Source organism: Camelus dromedarius, chromosome Y (assembly GCF_036321535.1).
Source record: "Camelus dromedarius isolate mCamDro1 chromosome Y, mCamDro1.pat, whole genome shotgun sequence".
Taxonomy (NCBI): domain Eukaryota; kingdom Metazoa; phylum Chordata; class Mammalia; order Artiodactyla; family Camelidae; genus Camelus; species Camelus dromedarius.
Genome location: NC_087473.1, coordinates 18,818,718 through 18,839,397, shown reverse-complemented (window position 1 = coordinate 18,839,397; position 20,680 = coordinate 18,818,718). Strand labels below are relative to the sequence as shown.

The 20,680-nt window shown below is 45.7% G+C and overlaps 1 protein-coding gene across 1 annotated transcript in view; it reads right to left on the bottom strand.

Annotated features, from left to right (window-relative positions):
* LOC105097368 (protein kinase X-linked) overlaps positions 1–20,680 on the bottom strand; it is a 59,233-nt gene that overhangs the window by 11,349 nt on the left and 27,204 nt on the right. Inside the window, exons 3-5 of the mRNA XM_064483568.1 lie at positions 16,586–16,849; positions 8,554–8,673; positions 2,529–2,624 (exon numbers count right to left, since the gene is read on the bottom strand). Of these exons, the coding sequence (XP_064339638.1) occupies positions 2,529–2,624; positions 8,554–8,673; positions 16,586–16,849 (480 nt within the window). The remainder of the gene's footprint in view (positions 1–2,528; positions 2,625–8,553; positions 8,674–16,585; positions 16,850–20,680) is intronic.

The following is a 20,680-nucleotide window of genomic DNA, read 5'->3' as shown; positions in this document are numbered from 1 at the left end:
GAACAGAGTTTCCCAACACGACACGTCCTTAAGAAGAACCGGGCTCCCTGAAGGCTTCTCCGCAGCTCCACCTCAAAGGGAAAAGCTGGGGACACTGGCTTACGGAAGGCTGGGGCTTTGTACCCATCACGTACAGAGCACATACTCATGAGCAGGGAAGAGGAACACAAGAGGGCTGAAACATTTAGATACCTTTCCTGTACTTATGGACTGTCTCCTGCAGTATTCTGACATACCCAAACAAAACAAAACAAACAAGCAAAAAAAAAACCCAACCACAATGTCACCAAATAGCACACTCCCAAAACATCTCCAAACACCTGTGTTTTTTCTTCTTCCTGTTTTGCTTTTTTTTTTTTTTTTAACACCTCTGCCACCCTAGCAGTGAATTATAATTAAAGCTGCCTGTACTGGGATTCCAAGAAGACAAAGACGTATTTAAGATACAAAATCAGAGCCTTGTAAAACCCTCACTCAACCCTGAAAGGAAAGGGTGCAGAGGAAAAGGGGTCACCAGAAAAGTCAAAGCCAGGTAGGTACTCGGGAAGCATCTGAGAGGTGAGTGGGTGTGGGGGCGCAGATCGCTCCTGGGACGGGCTGTGTGTCTGCTGGCAGCCCCTCGATTCACCGCGGCTGAAATTCTAAATCTTACTTCGGATCCCGGTGCCAGCTGGCGTCTCCTGGACCACCTTCAGGCATGAAGAAACGCTTGTGAAGATGAGTTCTACCAAGCTGGCAGCCAGCCCCAAAGCTTTTCAATCCTCTTCAATTAGATGCAATCTTATCAAGAATCTTCACGTCCATCCCGAGACACAGACGGACGTGGTCAGATGCTGAGGCTGCATGAACCAACACACCACCTGAAAAATTCACTCAGAATTCTACACTCACAGCCACAGAGGGACAGTAAATTGGGCAAGAAATGACTCATTAGGGTCCAAAGGATTCCAGAAGAGCTTCTGCTGCTTCGCTCTTAAAAGTAAAGATAAACCAAGAGAAAAAGGAGGAGGCGGCGGCAGGAGACCAGAACTGTGGTTAGGGTTATTCTGTTTCTCTAACACCTTCTTGTCCCCAAAATGTTGGAAACCTACTCAGTGGATGAACAGAACCCAATAAACGACCTCAGATTTATGGACCCTCCCCTGTCTTGGGGAGACATCTCCTGGGAGAATTTAAGACACTCCTTGGAAGAGGAAGGGCGTTCCATCAGGGCATCTTCTGAACTGCCCAACACCAGGAGATGCCTACAGAAAAAGGTGGCTGACTGTGAGGACGCTGAGAGAGTTCCTGCGGATCAAAAGCAAGTGTCTCCCTGGCTTCAGCTGAGTCGCGCCCATGGCAGCCGTGCACAAGTGCTCCCAGGAAGAGTCCCAGGCAGCGTACTGGGGCAGGGCTGGACGTGGGCGTCGGCAGACGTTAACCCCATCCAATCACCGGCGACTTGCTGGTACACGCGCAACCCCATCTTAAACATGTTTTGCCATCCGTTTGAAATAGAATCACTAGAAGCTGATGGGATGTGAGACGTGGGAGAGAAATCCTAGGATGCTCCTTCGTGTCTTCCTAGAGCCACAGGCTTTGGGGTGCATAGTTCCCTTGTCACCTCGCTATCTGACCATTCATGGTATAGAGTGTCCCTTCTGGATGGTTATGTTTAGCTGGAGCCTCGTTTTCTTCCTAAAATCTGTCAGAACCTGCCTGGTGCGTCAAACACAACCTCCGGCCCACACAAGCCAAGAGAAACACAGGATGCAGACCAAGGACCTCTCCGGACAGTGAGCGCACCGACCACTGAGAAACAAGACGTGGATGCAGCCAGTGGTCCTAGAAGGCCAACACTGTCATGAAATAACACGACTTCTCTGCACTCAGTTTCCATGGCTTACTTTTAAAACATGTAGCAAAGAAAAAGAGACAAAAGCTTAGTTCTCAGCTAACCATAATTAACTCCATTTTGTCATCAGCAGGAGTGTGGGGCACCTATCGATGTATCTGGGAGAGACAGTGAAACAGCATACGGTCCAGATGGCCAGGAGCTGACTCATGGAGTAAGGTATTTGGAAAACCGAGAGCACCCTTATCTTTTAAAAAAAAAATTAGTTCTTTCCCCCCACCCAGAGCCACAAAAATGCATACCCAAACTGAGTAACAGTGAAGCAATGCAGAAAGTCTTGAAGCAACAAACTCATGACTCAATGTTTTCACCGGAAAAGATTTTAGGGATGAGATTAATTGAAGCGGGAGAGAAAAGATAAACTCTGCTAAATCCATCACCACTTGTGCCAAGCACAAAACCTGCGGGTGGTGCAGGGCGGAGGGAGGCCCTACTTGCCAAATAACAAAACGGTTCTCTCATTAAATACAGTAACAAATGCCTTTAGATGAATTCCCAAAATCATTTCAGCACAGCACAGGGGATAAGGCAGGGCTGGGACCCGGCTAGGCAGATGCCTTGGCTGTGATTTTTTTTTTTTTTAATATGCTTTAAAATTAAACACATCCAATGATGAGGGAACTGGTTTACTTACTTGACACTGAAATCCAAATGTCTGGGGAAATCTATCTTGCCCGCAAGAATTTTTTGATAAATGCCAAAGGCGTTGTCATCAAAAAACGGAGGGAACCTGTTAAGAAACAGAAACATGGATTTTTAGTGGGCGAGCAAGGGTGGATCACCCCTGTCGCATTAAGGATGACGCTCTCTGCCCACCACGGGCAGAAGGTAAATTATTTCATGTGAGCTCTTTCCTGACACGGAGGAGTGGTGGATAGTTCGGGACTAGAGGCGAGGGGTCACTTCCAAGAGGCCGAGCATGATGGACCACAGGCCAGCAGAGAAAAGGCAAGAACCCCAAGACCATCTGATGAACAATGTGGTCACCTGGGTGGCATTAAAAATGCCCCCCCCACTAGAGCATGAGTGGACATCCGTCTTCTTCCTGCAGACACAGCGCCCTGCACACAGTAGGTGCTCAACGAATCTTTGAGGCCAAATCGAAGAGGATGGCTGACCTTGTGTTGTGTCTTCTTCTGGCTCAGGTTGTCTGCAACCCTACAGAAGCCAACACCTGATTCCACAGTAGATGAATTCTCCTACGTCCTACTTTGGGAGGTGAGTGACAGTCAGGCTGGTTTCCAGCTGGTATCTTTAGGCACAAAGATCTACACCCTGTGGATTAGCAAACTATGGCCCCGAGCCTGTTCTTGTCAATAAAATTTTACTGGCACACAGCCACGCCGTACACTTATGTACTGTCTGTGGCATATTCCCACACATAAAGACTGTAGTCCAGGTAACACAAACTAAGACTAGTATCCCTTCTAGTATCTGGAAACAGGAAAAAATGTGAAACAGACTAAAGAGGAAATATACTTTGCAGATGAAATTAGCGAAGGACCTGAGAGGAGGTCCTCCTGGAGGAGGTGGCCCTGCATCCAAGGACGGTGTCCTTAGAAGAGACAGAAGAGGAGAGACACAGACACAGAGGAGACGCCACATGGAGACAAAGGCAGAGACGGGAGGGAGGCGGCCACCAGCCCAGGGATGGACGCCTGGAGCCCCCAGAAGCTGGAAGAGGCAGGGAGGACCCTCCCCTGGAGCCTTCGGAGGGAGCGCGGCCCTGCGACACCTTGACCTCAGACGTCTGGTCTCCAGGAGGGGGGGAGGATGGATGCCTGTGGTTTTAAGTCCCTGGTTTGTGGTCATTTGTTCCAGCTGCCCCAGGAAACCGACACACAAATGTATTACAGAGAAAAGAAAGTAGAAAAACAAACAAATAAATGAATAAAAGAAGTATGAAGTACAAAAACAGACATGAATGAATAAGAAGCAGAGGTAGATCCATCAGAAAAATGAAAGATTCCAAATAAATGCAGAAATGTGGCTGTGCACCACGTGACATCATCCCACTCGGGTGTGAGCACAGGTGCCGCGCTGGCAAGGGCAGGGCCGCATCCCTCTGCGTCCCTGGCTGTGATGAGCTCCGAAGCCCGGCCGCCCCGGTGGGAAGTGGTGCTTGTCGCCAGCGTGACCGGCGTACAGCGCCCAGGCGCCGGCCACCCCCGCCCGGCAGCTGCCTGCTCCCGCGGGGCGCGGGGCGCCCTGCTGCCGTCGGGGGTGGCGGCCGTGTGGGCGCGCCCACTGCATGAGCTCGTCGGGGGGCAAACGTACCCTGCCGTTGGCGTGGCAGCCCCAATTCTCAAAGTGGGGTTCCAAGGAACCCTGAGGGGGTTCCCCCAAGGAGGTTTTTTTTTTTTTACGACTTCTGTGGTGGTGTCCTTCTTCTGACTATAAATCTGAACGTGGCTGCATTTTCTCCCTATCCCTCAACACAACACATCGTGCCGGACAGAGTGAGACAGAAGAAAGCAGCCCCCTTGGATTAAGCTGGACACGAAAGGGAGGAACAAAAATGTGAAACCAGGCCACTCATCTCTCCAAAGATTTTTTACTCCAGGAAGTACCGTTACCGTATCGTTGAAAACCTGATTCGTGGTAACCATTGGTGAGTGTATTATTTTATGCAAATTGAGTTTTTTTAAATTTCCGTTTTAATTTCAAATGTGGTAAACACTGGCAGATGTAACCCACATCAGTGGAGGCTCTCTGGGGTCAGTAGTAACACTTACGAGTGTTTATAAGTTTTAGGAATGTAATAACTTTTAGGATACGTGGTTGCTGAAAACTTCTAGGGTCCTGTGGCCGAGATGTCTGAGAACCACCGCACTGCAGCTAACATGCCATGTGGATGTGGGTCCAAATGCACACAAATCCCACCTTCCCTAAAAACACGTCTGTGCTGGTCAACTCTCCACAAGGGTGGATTTGAAAGGAGCAGATGATGGGGGAAAAAAAAAAAAAGAGCTGAGCTGGGTTTTCCTGGGAAAACCCACTAGTGACTTTTCTGCAATGTGCTACACATTTTCAATCGCACCTTACATTTCTTACTGGATGAAAATAAAACCCCAGCTATGACATGCTCTCCCACCGTAATCACACAGCAGCTTTTACCTAACACATGGTTTCTTCTGTACTTCAAGAAAGATTTAAACAACCACTGAAAGCAATAAATGAACAGACAAGGCAGTCTGCGCTGGATCCTGCTGCAGGTGTGAAAACAGAGAAACAGAAATCCAAGTAAACTGGAGACAAGGACTTTGAAAAAACAAAGTCATCTCCACCTTCCATACAGTAACGTCCTCCCACCGGCCGCCATGAGTCTCCTGGTTCAAGAAGCAGAATTTGCACCTGGTGACCTCCTGAGCAGTCAGCACACATAACCAGCTGGTTTCAGATCCCCATGAGTGCTATAAAGGGAAGAGAAGGAGGTGCTGGGACAGATTGTGGAGGGGGGGCAGGGCTCTGAGGTCAGGTTGCAGGTGAGCCTTCCTGAGAGCAGAAGAGAAGGGACCAGCAGGGGCAATGCCCTGCAGGAGGCTGGCAGGGAGAGGGACCGGAGGGCCTCATGGTGTGTTGGAGGGGCAGCAGGAAGGCTAGCAATGCCAGGAGAGGGGCCAGGTCACCGTCTGAGATGGGCGGATCGTGGACAGACCACCTCAGAGCCTCGTACAGTAGGGAGCTCTGCGTCTTTGCACTCGAGGGCTGCAAGGGAGGACGGCGTGGTCTGGCTGGTGTCAGTGGGGGATCCCTTAAGTGGCTGCCTGGGACAGATGCTGTGGGCAGGAGAGCGTGTGGCCGGAGGAGACAGGAGGACATTGGGGATGGGTCCAGGCGAGGGCTGAGGCTGGCTGGACTCGGGGAGAGCCGAGCAACGTGGAGGAAGGGCCAGCTGGGGCTGCAGTGTGTATACAGGGACCGATGGCTCTGAAAATAGCCACTCAGAAAACCCTGACTCTAACTGGAGTTGTGCAAAATAAAAGCATGCTGATTGTGAACACAGTTCCCTTTACGAAATGCAACGGTCAACTTACAATGTTTGGGGTCAGGAGAGGGTTTTAATCATTAATCTCCAATTATTCTAATAACAGCACCTAATAATATATTAGATTCTAGTTACATTATTTCTATTCAATTCCTAACATTCTAGTAGACTGTTAACAGTAGGATACTAGAAATACTAGAAATACTCTGTTAACATTCTGTTTACTATTAGAATAAAAATATATTCTCTAATGTAGTAATATATTCTAATACGATTCTAATAGTATGCGTATATAATAACAGTAATAATTATAATGTACCCTAATATTATATTGTATTTCTATTCTATTCTATTTATTTTAATTATCATTACACTAATATTAATTATTGTTCTAACATTTCTACTCTAATAATTCTCTATTACATTGTAATATATTGTAACCTAGTAACGTTCTAATAATTACGTTTATCTAAGATCCCTAATAATAATTCTAGTATATCCTAATATTACATTGTAATTCTATGCTATTCTATTTTAACCATTATTATTATTTGCTCTGATAATAATTATTCTAGTAATTCCAGTCTAACAATTTTCTGTGACATTCTGTCAACATCATGATGTCACAGTATCTTTGTCTTTACTAACGACAGGCTGTATTATTACATCCTCTAGTACGACAGTCTATGCTAACAGCAAAGACGAAAAAGAGGACACAGGAACCCCATTCTACCAAACTCACCGGGCGCCAGGATTCAATTCTGCTCGGGCAACGCTGCCCTCTCGTGGTCAATAATGGTAGGGAAGGAAAAAATGCTACTGGCGTCTGTGTGATCAGATACGGCTGCAGGAGTATTTACAATTTTTTGTCTCTTCTTCGTGGACTGATGCTTCATGGAACTCATGTCAACCAACCGCTCAGCTTGGGATGCCTTGCGTTAGGGTGGACGTGAAGGAATCTGATTCTATGTGATTTGCTGGAGGCATTTGAGTGAAGAGCACTGGAAAATTCAAAAGGATAGACAGACAAACAGAAAGACGACAGGATGGATGGATGGATGGATAGATGGGTAGATAGATAGATCAACAGATAGATTGATGGATGGGTATATGGGTGGATGGATAGATAGATTGGATGGATAGATAGGTAGATAGATAGATAAATGGATGGATAAATGGATGGGTAAATGGATGGATGAATGGATAGATAGATAGATAGATAGACAGACAGATGGATAGATAGATGGATAAATGGATAAATGGATAAATGGATGGATGCATGGATAGATAGATAGGTGTTTAGATGATAGATAGATAGATAGATAGATAGATAGATAGATAGATAGATAGACAGACAGACATATAGATTAGATGGACAGATACATGAATGGATGGATGGATGGCTAGATGGATGGATGGATGGATGAATGGATGGATAGATGGATAGATGGAGGGATGGATGGATGGATAAATGGATGCAGGGAGGGATGGATGGATCAAAGTACAGATGGATGGATGGATGGATGGACAGATAGATTTGATAGACTGATTGACAGACAGAGAGACATTGATAGATGATACATTGATAGGTTGATACTGACAGATTGAGAGATGATAGATCGATAGATATGGCTGATACATAGACAGATATATAGTGGACAGGTAGGAAGGTAGATGTAGATGATAGATAAACACATTGATAAACAGATGGTAAATAGATGGACGACAAACACAAGGCTTCCTAGACTCCAGCCTGGCTGGCCATGTGCTCAACACAGAATTCCTCTTTCTCCTCCTTTCCACCTGAAAGCTGGGGGCCTGTCCTGCAGGGAACCAGACAGGTGTGGAACAGGGTCCAGGCTTTGCCACAACCAGAGAGGACTCATAGTGCCTGCAAGACTGGCCAGCAGAAAGCACACACACCGAAGAAAGCAGGACACCGGGAAGGGGAGAGAGGGTGGGTGCAGGTGGGGAGGCAGCACGTCCAGGGGCCCCTGGCAAGAGTCCTGGGCACCCCCTGCCCTGCCTGTCAGCCACCCCATCAGACAGAAGAGCCCCGAGTTCACTGGATGAGGGGAACCCCTAGGTCCATGGTTTCCAAGAGGGGGGGGCTGCTTTCTGTTTCCGGCTGGAGGACCCCCAGAGACCCGCCTTACTCAGAAGCCAGACTTGAACACTTCACGCCGACCGCCCGAGAGGCGGTCAACCTCTCAGGATCTGGACCAGGGGAAACCCGATTCCAAACCTCCCTCAAGGCATGTGTGGGATTTCAGGAAAGAACACTCTCTTTTTTTTTTTTCCGGCCAACCATTTGTAAAGTCCTAAATCGCATTTATTTATCTTTATCCAACAGGTACATCACCCAGCTCTACAAACAACTCCGAGTCCGTGCAGAAGACGAACAGTGTATCCTCAGGAGAGTGGGACGCTGAGAGACAGAACAGACATCTCACCAGATGTGCACTGCTGGTCCTTCTAGCCTGTGCTTTTACTCTTTGGAAAGCAAACCAAATCGTCGGCTCACACGCTGATCGCTGCAGTGGGAAACTGCGGTGAGCCTGCACCCCGAGAGTCTGCCTCGCCACCCACCCCACCCCAATGCCCCATCCTAGGGGCTGACAATCCCAGGACAGGCGAGCAGGGGAGGCACGTGCCGGAGACTTGTACTCACCCGGAGAGCATCTCAAATATCAGGATGCCGAGCGCCCACCAGTCCACCGCTCTCCCGTGGCCCTTGCTCTGGATGACTTCCGGGGCCAGGTACTCGGGCGTCCCGCAAAGGGTCCACGTCCTGAGGACAGAGAAGGGGGTCCACAGATGTCAGCCGCGCTTGGCGAAGGCATGCCTCGTAGAAGCACTGGATGTTACAGCAACTGAGGGGAGAGACGTGACGCCTTAGACCCCCCCCCCCCACCCCGTGGAGAATAGCCATGTGGTCTTAGCTGACACGTTCCCTTTGTAGACACTCATGAGCCAAAACAGAATCCAAGTGATGGTCCTGGGGTCACGGCTGTGTCTTGTTCTGCGTGCTTGTGTTTCTGACTCAGAAGCAAAAAGCCTACGATCCTTGTTTTCCCATAAAGTGACGCATTCAAGGACTGAGTCGTGAGCCCCGTCTCGGAATGACCCGCAGGAGCCCACACGTCTGCTCCACGAAGCAACGGCTACTTCCGTCCTCCCAGGCGAAACTCAGCTACGTCGGAGCATGCTTCCCACCTGCTATGCGAAAGGCTGGAAGTGTTCTCCGTGCTTTCCAGGGTTCGCTGTCATTTTAGTATCGGGGGGTGGCTTTTGGAAATCCTTAGGTTAAGGGGCTCTGGGATGTCTGGGGTTTATACCAGTGGAGAGTTTGCAAAGGATTTCTCCCCTAGATGAGCTGAAACTTGCCAAAAATGTAGTCTTCAGCCCCACCTAGAGGACAGCTGGCCGAAAGCAACACATTCTTAGCAGCCCAGCCGGACTCAGCAGAGAAGGTGGAGATTTCTGATTCGTTGAGTGGGTGTTTTTTATTGGGTCCCCCCCTTCCCTGGGCTGCCTAAGGTCTGTGTTTTTTGCACAACAGATGGACGAAGCATTCATGCTTTTCCTTGCAACAGAATTCTCTTTAGACAGACTCACAGCCATAGAAAACGAACTTATGGTTACTAGTAGGGAAAGGGGTGGGGAGGGATAAATTGGGAGTTTGAGATTCGCAGGTACGAACGACTATATATAAAATAGATAAACAACAAGGTCCTACTGTAGAGCACAGGGAACTATATTCAATATCTTATAATAACCTGTAATGAAAAAAATGAAAAAGAATACATACATATGTTTAACTGAATCACTCTGCTATAGACTGGAAACTAACACAACATTCTAAATCGACTGTACCTCAAACAGAAAAAAAGGTGGAATTATATTCAATACCTTGCAATAGCCTTTAACGAAAAAGAATATGAAAATGAATATATGTATGTATGTGCATGACTGGGACATGGTGCTGTGCACCAGAAATGGACACATTGTAGCTGACGATACTTCAATTAAAAAAAAAATTTTAACCCTAAAAAAAAATAAATGAAATGTGAGAAATTCCAAAAAAAAGAAAAAGAAAAAAAATTCTGTGTCTAATGCATAGGGAAATAAGTCACTAACATAAGGTGCAAGTTGTATATGACAGAGCAGTGGTTGGGTCACCATCAAAAACAGCAAATAAAGAATCAGGACAATGTTGACACAGGAGCCGTGAGCAATCCCTGATCCTCTAGCAAAAGCTCTGAATGGTGCCTGTCTTTTCTTAAAAGTGTGACTTAAGACTGTTGGGATGTTTAGCAGCAAAGACGGCTTGGAAATCATTTGGGTCCATCTTGTCTTCTAACACAGGGCAAAAATCCAAGGCCGTCACAGTAGATCTGCCTGTTCCGTTCAGTCAACCCTGGTGGTTTTGGCTCATGGAATTCTTTAACTCAGCTGAATGATCCAAGTAATTGGTTATGTTGTTCTCCGCAGCCTGGGTAGCACGTGTAAGGCCTCCCGAATCCGGCTGGAAGCCTAGAGATCTCAGCTGGCTATCGAGGCCAGGTGGAGGTGGCCGCAGGTAACCGTATCCGCGCTGGGCACACCATCTCCACGTACATTTGGAAAGGTGAGTCTCTTCCAGGCTCCATCCTAGGGTAAGAGGCCCAGATCGAAGGCTGTGTGACTTTTCAGTTTCTAAGTAAACTCAGGCGGCCTGACACCTTGCTCACGTGAAACCTTCCTGCACAAAGTCCCCAGGCTTCCTGGATGCACTGAGACGTACATCGCTAGAAAGAGCTTCAGACTGCAGGACAGACAGCCCGGGATGGGACTGCGAGACTGCTGGCCCTGGCTGTGAATTATCCACGCCCCTGGTCTTCTCTATTTTTTTGCTCACTTGGCTCTTGGAGAGAAAAGAAGGTGACACCCGCTGTGCTCAAGTTTCCTCACTATTATCAGCTCCACTAGAGCCAGGGGGACAGGGCTGTGTTACCCAAAGAGAGACAGGATTCTCTGTAAAGGACAGATGTCAGATTGCTCGTGTGTTCCTGACCCCCCCCTCCCACTTCCTTCCATGGCATCTGTACTGGGTTGAATTGTGTTTCCCCCGAAGTCCTAAACCCTGTGAGTGTGATTTTATGTGGAAATAGGGTCTTGCAGAGGTAATCAAGTTAATATGACGTTGTGCTAGACTAAGATGGAACTAACCCAATGACTTGTATGAAAAGGAAGAGATAAAGATCTCTCTACCATGTGAGGAGGCCGTAGGACGCCATCTACAAGCCAGCAAGAAGCCCTCACCAGCCAGCATCCTGATGGTGGACTCCCAGCCTCCAGTGCTGAGAAATAAATTCCTTCTATGGTGACCAATCCTATGGGATCAGGACCTCACTCTCATGACCTCTCACCTTCTAAGAACACTATCCCCAAATACAGCTACAATGGGGGTTAGAGCTTTAACACATGAATTTTGGAGGGACACGGTTCAGTCCACAGCAATGATGGAGATGGTGATGATGATGGTGACGATGGTGATTGTGATAACACTGATGATGATGGTGATGAAGACAGTGATGGAGACGGAGATGGTGAAGATGTTGGTGATGGTGGTGATGGTGAGGGTAATGATGACAATTGTGATGGTGACAATAGTGACAATGATGGAGATGGTGATGATGTCGACGGTGGTGGTGATGGTGGTGGTGGTGGTGGTGGTGATGATGGTGGTGGTGATGGTGGTGATGATGGTGGTGATGGTGATGGCGACGGTGACGATGTGATGGTGGGAGCTTGGGCATGATAAAGTCAGAAGCACATACTGTCTACTCAATGCTTGCTATGTGACAGGAACTGACCTTAGGAAATACTTCCCAATGAGCAGGTCCAGCCCTCCTCACCCATCATCCTATACGGCAGGAACAATTCTCATTTCACAGGTGAACACAGTAAGGCACACAGGGGCAAGGACAACATACAACAATGTGGCAGAACCAGGGGTCCAACGTATGGCAAGTGGTCCCCATGGCCACCACCCTTCACTCCTAACTGCTGGTCTGAGGTGCTTCCACTGACAGAGGCCCTTGGTAATGCAAACACATTTAAGCTGGAAGTCAGAAGGTACTAACACCTGGCAATTGTCCGAAAGGGGGCAAATCGTCTCACCTCTCAGAGCCTCAGATTTCTCATCTGTGAAATGAAGAGGTGTGGCTAGATGAGTTCTAAAATTGTGTGTGTGTTGATGGCAAACAGACTGCAACTACTTCAAGGATCCTTAGCGATTATCTTACTAAGTGCAGTCAGTCAGACAGAGAGACACAAATATGATGTGATATTAACTACTTGTGGACTCTAAAAAAAATGATACAAACGAAATTATTTACAAAACAGAAACAGACTCACTCACAGGCATAAAAAACAAACCTATGGCTACCAAAGGGGAAAGGCAGGGAAGGATAAATTAGGAGTCTGGGATGAGCAGATACACAATACTGTATATAAAACAGATAAACAACAAGGCCCTACTGTACAGCACAGGGAACTATATTCAAGATCCTGTAACAGCCTATAATGAAAAAGAATATGAAAAAACCATACATACAATGGAAACACTTTGTTGTACACCAAAAACTAAGACAACGTTGTAAATCAACTAGATTTCAATTTAAGAAGAAAAAGGCTGCTTGGATTGAAAATAACATGAGACTAAGTTTGTTTTTTTTTTTTAAATGCGCTAGTACCATTGGTGGTCACTGAGGCCACAGGTAATGATTTTCGAAACGCTAAATAAAGTGAAATAAAGTGAAAAAAAAAAAAGGATGTAATATCCACAGTTCTCTCCACTTTTGTGTCTGTTTGAGAATGTGAAGTCGTGATTTTACAAGATCAAGTTCCATGTCGTTGCTAGCAAGATCCCAGAAACCAAAACCTAAAGGAGCACTGAAGTGTCTCCATCCACGTCATCTTAAATGCACAGGACACGGTCACTGATGGGAATCTCACGGGCCAAACATGTCACCCAGGGAAGTTGTGAAACATTTTATTTCTGCTTTGTTTGACGGAGGATTCCAAATAAAACAACTTTTTAAAAAATATATATATATTTTTATTGACGTATAATCAGTTTACAATGTTGTCCCACTTTTGGGTGTGCAGTCTAATTCTTCAGTCATATAGGAACATACATCGATTCATTTCCATGTTCTTTTTCACCATAAGTTATGACAAGATATTGAATATGGCTCCTCGTGCTCTACAGTATAAACTTGCGTGTCTATTTTATGTTTATTAGTTAGTAATCTGCAAACTGGGAGGTTCTAAAATGACTTCAAAAAAACAAAAAGGACAGGGTATACCTATGGGGGGAGCATCGATGTTATAAACCCGACTTTTAAAAAGGAATACAGGAAATCAAGTACGTGACACTTTGGAAAATTGTAAATCACTCAAGAATTTAAAGAATCTTTCATTCCATAAAAAAGAATTCTTATTTTACCATATATATAAATGGTCTTCACTCCTATATGTAAAAGCATCCCATTTTATTCTCAGCAATGTAATAGATGAAATTCTATGGGGGAAAGTCAGACTGAATTCAGCTGCATTACAAAGTGATCCATCCCGTCACGGAATGGGACTCTGGTGTATCTTCCTCATCGACCTACCATGTAGGAGCCACTACCCACACATAGCATCTGAGCACTTCAAACGTACAGAGGAACTGAAATTCTAATCTGATTTTAATTCATCGGAACTTCAATTTAATTTAGCCTATATGGGTGCAGTTACTGAAAACCTTTATTTCTGAAGAGCTTGGTCATGTGAATCTACGCCTCCCCCAACTACAAATGTCGTGGATGCTAAATAAAGCATTTCCCGTATTTCTGATGGATGAAAATCCTGCACCCAAATTGAGACAGCATCGTAAGGCTAAAAAGGCACATGGAATTTCAAATACACAGCAGCCAAAATTCTAGGAAAGTCCCTCGGGGTTGATAGTGATTATATATTGATATGACCATGTTTGGAATATATTGAATTAAATCGACTACATGGATAAAATAATCCTTTTTAAAATAGGGGTACTTAAACATTTCAAATAACGCAGGAGGTCTGCATCAGATTTATACTGCACAGGGCTGCTCTAGCTAAAATTGTCCAGGGGAACAAAATATGCATCTCTGACCTTTGACATGGAACACTGTATGAATTTTGGATGAATGCACGTTGCTCTCAGCGGCTGTGATGATATTAAAAAATGTAAGAGTTGGGTGTATCGCCCACTCTGTCTGAGTGTCTCTATTTAATGCCTGTGTGTACCGGCTGATTGGGTGGACCGCTGGGGATACAGGAGGAAAAAAAAGCTTACATTTTTATGAGGGGTCAACAACAACAACAAAACACAAGCCCCAGCAAAATCGCCCCGAAACAAAACAAACCAAAATCCTAGAAAGCGAAGGTGTGATGTGAAGGAGGAGAAACGGCCAACACAGAACATGAGAAAGTGTATCTAAACCCCTGCGGTCTTGCCCCTTTCTTTGGAATAAAAATTTAGGATTGCATTCAAAAACCAAACTTTTCTTGTAGTAACCGATAATGGGAAAGACTATGAAAAGGAATATATGCATGTACGTGTATGACTGAAACTTGATGCTGTGCACCAGAAATTGATGTAACATTGTGAACTGATCGGGCTTCAATAAAAATTAAAAAAAAATTATTATTAAGAAAATGGCACAAATGAACTTATTTACAAAACAGAAACAGACACACAAACATAGAAAACAAACTTACAGTTATCAGGGGGGCAAGGGGGTGGGAATGGATAAATCGGGAGTTTGAGATTTGCAGATACTAACTACTATATATAAAATGGATAAACAAGTTTTTACTGCAGAGCACAGGGAACCATATTCAATATCTTGTAGTCATCTATCTTGAAAAAGAACCTGAAAATGAATCTATGTATGTATATGTATGACTGAAACACTACACTGTATGCCAGAAATTGACACACTGCAAACTGACCATACTTCAATTAAAAAAAAACTAATTAAAAAAAAAAACCTTTAGGGCCCAACAGAAGCCCCCAGTGCTTCCTCTAAAGGGGTGGTCCTGGCTTAACTGCACAGGATTTAAAACATTAGCAGCTACTTTTTTATTCTATACATGCTAGGCGGCATCGTTGCATCTGGGGAGAGTATGTGCTTTATAGACGGGGCTCTAAAGGAGGCATGAAAATACAACACGTACGGCTTTGCAAAGGCCTCAGCCTCACTTCTGCTGAATTCTGCACTCTTGTCCGCTGTATATTACACAATTTTTCAGATTCCTTACAGAGACTGCTCCTCTGCTAAAGAGAACACTCAGGATCACTGGGGTGAATTAATCCAAAAGGTATCGTTATCCTGAACTATGAAAGATTAGACTTTATTTCACTGTGCTTAATGCGATCAACTGTCTGGTGCTAGCAAGGCTGAAAACATTTGTCCTACTAATTCCATTCTTGGAAATCTACCTTACAGAATCCGTCTCAAACACATATTTACGGTGTTTAACCGCATCCTTTTGCTGTACACCGGAAAGTAACATTGTAAACTGACTACGCGTCAATAAAAAGAATTAAAAATAAAATAAAATAAAATAATGTTTTTTAAAAAAGAAGTCTACCTGAAAAAAAAAAAAAAACCCCACTTATTTACAAAGAGTGTACGTACTTGTGCCTTTACTGAGAGGATGCCAGTAGAACTAATCACAGATTTGTTCCACAAGAGGACTATTTTGGTGTTTTGTTGTAAGAAATAAAAAGAATTTTTTTAAGTACATAAAGATGACCTCAAAATGTTTAAAAGCATAATCCCTTCTTCTCAAAGGTGGTGGATTACATGAACTCAGCTCTGCCTTCTTCCAAAAGACAATGAAAAATAATGGAAAAAAAAAAAAAACAAAACTGTGCAACATGTGACCCACCAGGCTGCAGAAGGACCAGGAGCTGAGAGCCAGAGAGTGGAAGCTGCCCAGGAGACGAGTCAGGAAAGCCGTCTGAAAAGACCTGAGAGTGAAAAATAGAAGGGAGTCTGGGTAGAGAAGGCTCCTTGACTCCATGTGCAGCAAAGGCTTCATAGAAAAGAAAATCTCACTTGAGACATCACCTCACACCTGTTAGCCAGGCTACCTTCAAAAAGACAAGTGACAAGGAAGGAGGAAAGGGAGCCCCTGTGCACTGTTGGTGGGACCATAATGGGTGCAGCCCCTGTGGGGAACAGTGTGGAGGTGCCTCAAAAAATTAAAAATAGAACTACCATGTGACCCAGCAATCCCACTTCTGGGTATTTACCCAGGAAAAAAAAAAACACTAATTAGAGAAGAAACATTCACCCCAATGTTCATAGCAGCACTATTTACAACAGCCAAGTCATGGTAGGCAATGTAAATGTCCTTTGACAGATGACTGGATAAAGAAGTTGTGGTATATGTATGCAATGGAATACTACTCAGCCATGAAAAGGGTGAATTATTGCCATTGGCAGGAACATGGACGTATCTAAAGATGAGCACATACTAAGAGAAAGACAAATACCATATGATCTCACTTATATTCAGGATCTAAACAAAAATGAATTCACAGAAACAGACAACAGAAAGCTGGTTGCCAGAGGCAGGGGGCGGGGAGTTGGGGGGAAAGGAGAGATACGGTCACTTACTTGTCCACCAGTTTCTTGGCGAAGCCGAAGTCAGTGAGCTTGATGTGACCGTCTCGATCCAGAAGGATGTTCTCCGGCTTCAAGTCCCTGTAGACGATTTCCTTGGAGTGCAGGTACTCGATGGCACAGACGATCTCCGCCGAGTAGAAGAGCCCGGTGGTGCTGGAGAATCGGCCCTGGTTCCGCAGGTAGCTGAAGAGCTCGCCCCCTGGCACGAACTCCATCAGCATGTACAGGAAGCGCTCGTCATGCCATGTCCAGAACCTGTGGGACCACAGTGGGACTGAAGGCTGCGCCCCGGACAGACGGAGGGGGACGGGTGGACACAGATGTCAAGATGTGGCGTAGACAGAAGTTACCTGACATGTGCGGACACGGGGTGAGATGTGTGTCTGGATACTCCTGTGGATGGACCTCTGTGAGCTACGTGTGTGGACAGACATGAAGGTTTGGTAGAAGCAGGTGGGATAGGTACAGACACAAGTGAAGATGTGGTCTAGACAGATGTGATGCTAGGTGCATAGGTACATGTCAAGATAAATCTACAGGTAGATTAAAGTCTGTAGGTAAGATAAGTCTACAGGTTAAGATAGTCATACGGAAGGACAAATGCTAAGATACGTATGGAGACAGATGTGAAGATTTGGTAGAGACAGATGGAATGAGTCCCAGTACGGGTGAAGATGTATCTCTAGAAAGATGTTGAGACAGTCCCATAGATGGACAGATGGCAAGACACGTGTACAGACAGATGTGAAGATTTGGTAGTGGTAGATGTTATGGTATGTGTAGTTACAGGTCAAGATAAACCTCTAGGTAATGTTAAGAGTCCCACAGAGATGGACAGAGGCTAAGATCTGCGTGTAGACAGATGTTAAAATTTGGTAGAGACGTGTCATGGGTACAGGCAGAGGCTATCTTGTGTGTACAGGCACATGTTAACATTAAGGTGCTCACATGGAGAGATGCTGAAATACGTGTATGGACAGACGCAAAGGTTCAGCAGAGACAGATGGAAGCAGTCCTGGTACAGGGGAAGATGGATCCATAGGCAGATGTTAAGATTCAGGTACAGACAGATGCTAAGACACAGGTATATATACTGCTGAGATACTAGTATCCTGTGAATGTGCAAAGGTCTCAGCATGGACAAGAGTAAATAAACTGGTTTGTAGCTGTTATGGGCTGAACTGTGTCTCCTCCCTCCTGCCCCCACCAAATTCATATGTTGGCTCCTAACCTGACGACCTCAGAATGGGGCTGTGTTTGGAGATGGGGTCTTTAAAGGGGAGATGAAGGTAAAATGAAGTCATTAAGGTGGGTCCTGACCCCTTAGAACTGGTGTCCTTATAAGAAGAGGAGATGAGGACCCAGACACACACAGACGGATGACCACGGGAGGACACAGGGAGGAGACGGCCGTCCACACACCAAGGAGAGAGGGCTCAGGAGACACCAGCCCTACTGACACCTGGATCTCAGATTCCAGCCTCCAGTACGGGGAGACAGTAAATATCTTTTGTTTAAGCCATCTACTCTGTGGTGCTTTGTCATGGCAGTCATAGCAGACTAATACACTCATTTTCGGGTTGGGGGCGGTGGGGGGCTGTGCTGTGCACTGTAGGTCTCCACCTCCCTGGTCTCCACCGACTAGCTGCCAGCAGCTCCTCTTACCTACCTACCTCTCTGTCTGTGTATCTATCTATGTATCTATCCATCCATCCATCCATCCATCCGCCCATCTATCTTATCTGTCTATCCATCTATGTGTCCATCTATCCATCCATCCATCCATCTATCCATCAATCCATCCATCCTCCATCCATCCATCCATCCCTCTACCCATGTCACCCACCCATCCATCCATCCATCCACCCACCCATCTATCTTATGTATCTATCCATCTATGTATCCATCTATCCATCCATCCATCATCCATCCATTCTTCCATCCATCCTCCATCCATCCATCCATCCATCATCCATCCATTCTTCCATCATATCTACCTATCCATCCATCTCTCTAATCTATTAATGCTATCATCTGTCTATCCACGTATCTATCTAGCTATGGCAGTGGTCTGTAATTGAGGACTATTTCAGACCCTAGGAGGCAGGCTGTCAATGTCTAGAGACATTTTTATGTCATCACCACTGGGGAATGAGAGCTACTGGCATACAGGGGGGAGCAGAGACCAGGGATGCTGTTAAAGACCCTACACTACACAGAACAGCCCCCACAACAAAGAATTATCTGGCCCCAGATGTCAACAGTGCCCTACTGTAGATCCAAACAGCTCTAAATAAGACGCCAGCAATTTCTAAACACATAAGAGGAGAGCAGCAGACGTGGGGTCATGGTCTTTGGACAGAACACGAGCCTTTCTCCCCGGGACTTCTTGACCGTGTGACATACTCTTCTGCACTGTGAACAGGGAGTTATTCAGCGCTTCTAAAATTATCTCCACAGTGGCTGAGCTGGCCTTCGGAACGGCTGTCTCCCGGAACAGAATGCGTTCTCTGATGTGTGTGTAATGAATGTCCTGGCCTACTTTCAAAAATACAACCAGTAGCCCTTCACATACCCAACGCTGATAACGCCACGGGGCGGGCTTGCCAGATCATCCGAGTGGAATTTCAAACTTGAGCCTCTGTTCTGTGAGATTATCTGGTACCATCAGAATTCCATGCGGTTTTGAGTAAAGACAAGCGAAGCCTTCTCAACGTTTCTGGAGAGTGCAGAAAGCAGATGCTGGGGGAAGTGGCTGCTTTCCAAGAGAGACTGCGCTACGGGCGGTTCGCTACTCGTGGGCCTCTTCCCACTGAATCGTGTGACGCACCACGTGGCCCCGAGCGCCCAACTTCACTTGTTGGCGGGGCTGGTCTGACACAGCGTGATCTCTCTCCCAGGCTGTGCACGGGGCATTTCAAGAGCCCAGTTACACCCTAAATCATTTAAGCCTAGTTTTTTTTTTAATTGAGGTATAGTCAGTTTACAATGTTGTGTCCATTCCTGGTGCACAGCATCATGTTTCAGTCATGCATACACACACATATGTTCCTTTTCATATTATTTTTCATTAAAGGTTACCACGAGACATTGAATATAGTTCCCTGTGCTGTACAGTAGGAACTTCTTGTTTATCTATTCTGTGCACAGTGGTGTGTACATCCAAATCCCAAACTCCTAATTTATCCCTCCATCCCCATCACCTTCCCCCTTGGTAACCATGAGTTTGTTTTCTACGTCTGTGAGTCTCTTTCTGTTTTGTAAATAAGTTCATTTGTGTGTGTGTGTGTGTGTTTTTTTAGATTCCACATACGAGTGATATCATATGATATTTGTCATTCCCTTTCTGGCTTACTTCACTTAGAATGACATTCTCCAGGTCCGTCCATGTTGCTCCAAATGGCATTATTTTACTCTTTTTTATGGCTGAGTAGTATTCCATTGTATAAATATACCACATCTTCTTTATCCAGTCATCTGTTGATGGACATTTAGGTTGTTTTCATGTCTTGGCTACTGTAAACAGTGCTGCTGTGAACACTGGGGTGTGTGTATCTTTTCGAATTAGAGTTTTCTCTGGATATAAGCCCAGGAGTGGGATTGCTGGATCACAGGATAAGTCTTGTTTTCATAAACTGAGCTTTTAAACACTGCGTGGTCGCTCACCTGTTACACAGAAACTATCCAAATGCTACACGTACACTGTCAACAGAGCCTCATGCACTGGAAGACCTACTCTTAGCAAGTCACTACATAGGTGTTCTGGGCTGAACTGCATCCCCTCTCCCAAAATCCGTATGTTGAAGCCCTAACACCCAGAACCTGAGAAGATGACTGCATCTGGAAATTTGATCTTTAAAAATGTGATGAAGGTAAAATGAAGTCACTAGGGTGGGCCCTGATCCCACAGGAATGGTGTCTTTGTAAGAAGACAGAACGTGAACACAGACCCTCAGATGGATGACCTTATAGAATCAACAACAAAGAAAAAGTCCTGCCCCCTGGCCACACCTCCAGGTGGACCTGACGTATAAAAAGACCAGACTCAGCTGTACCCCGTACCCAGTGAGCTGAATGGGAGTCAGG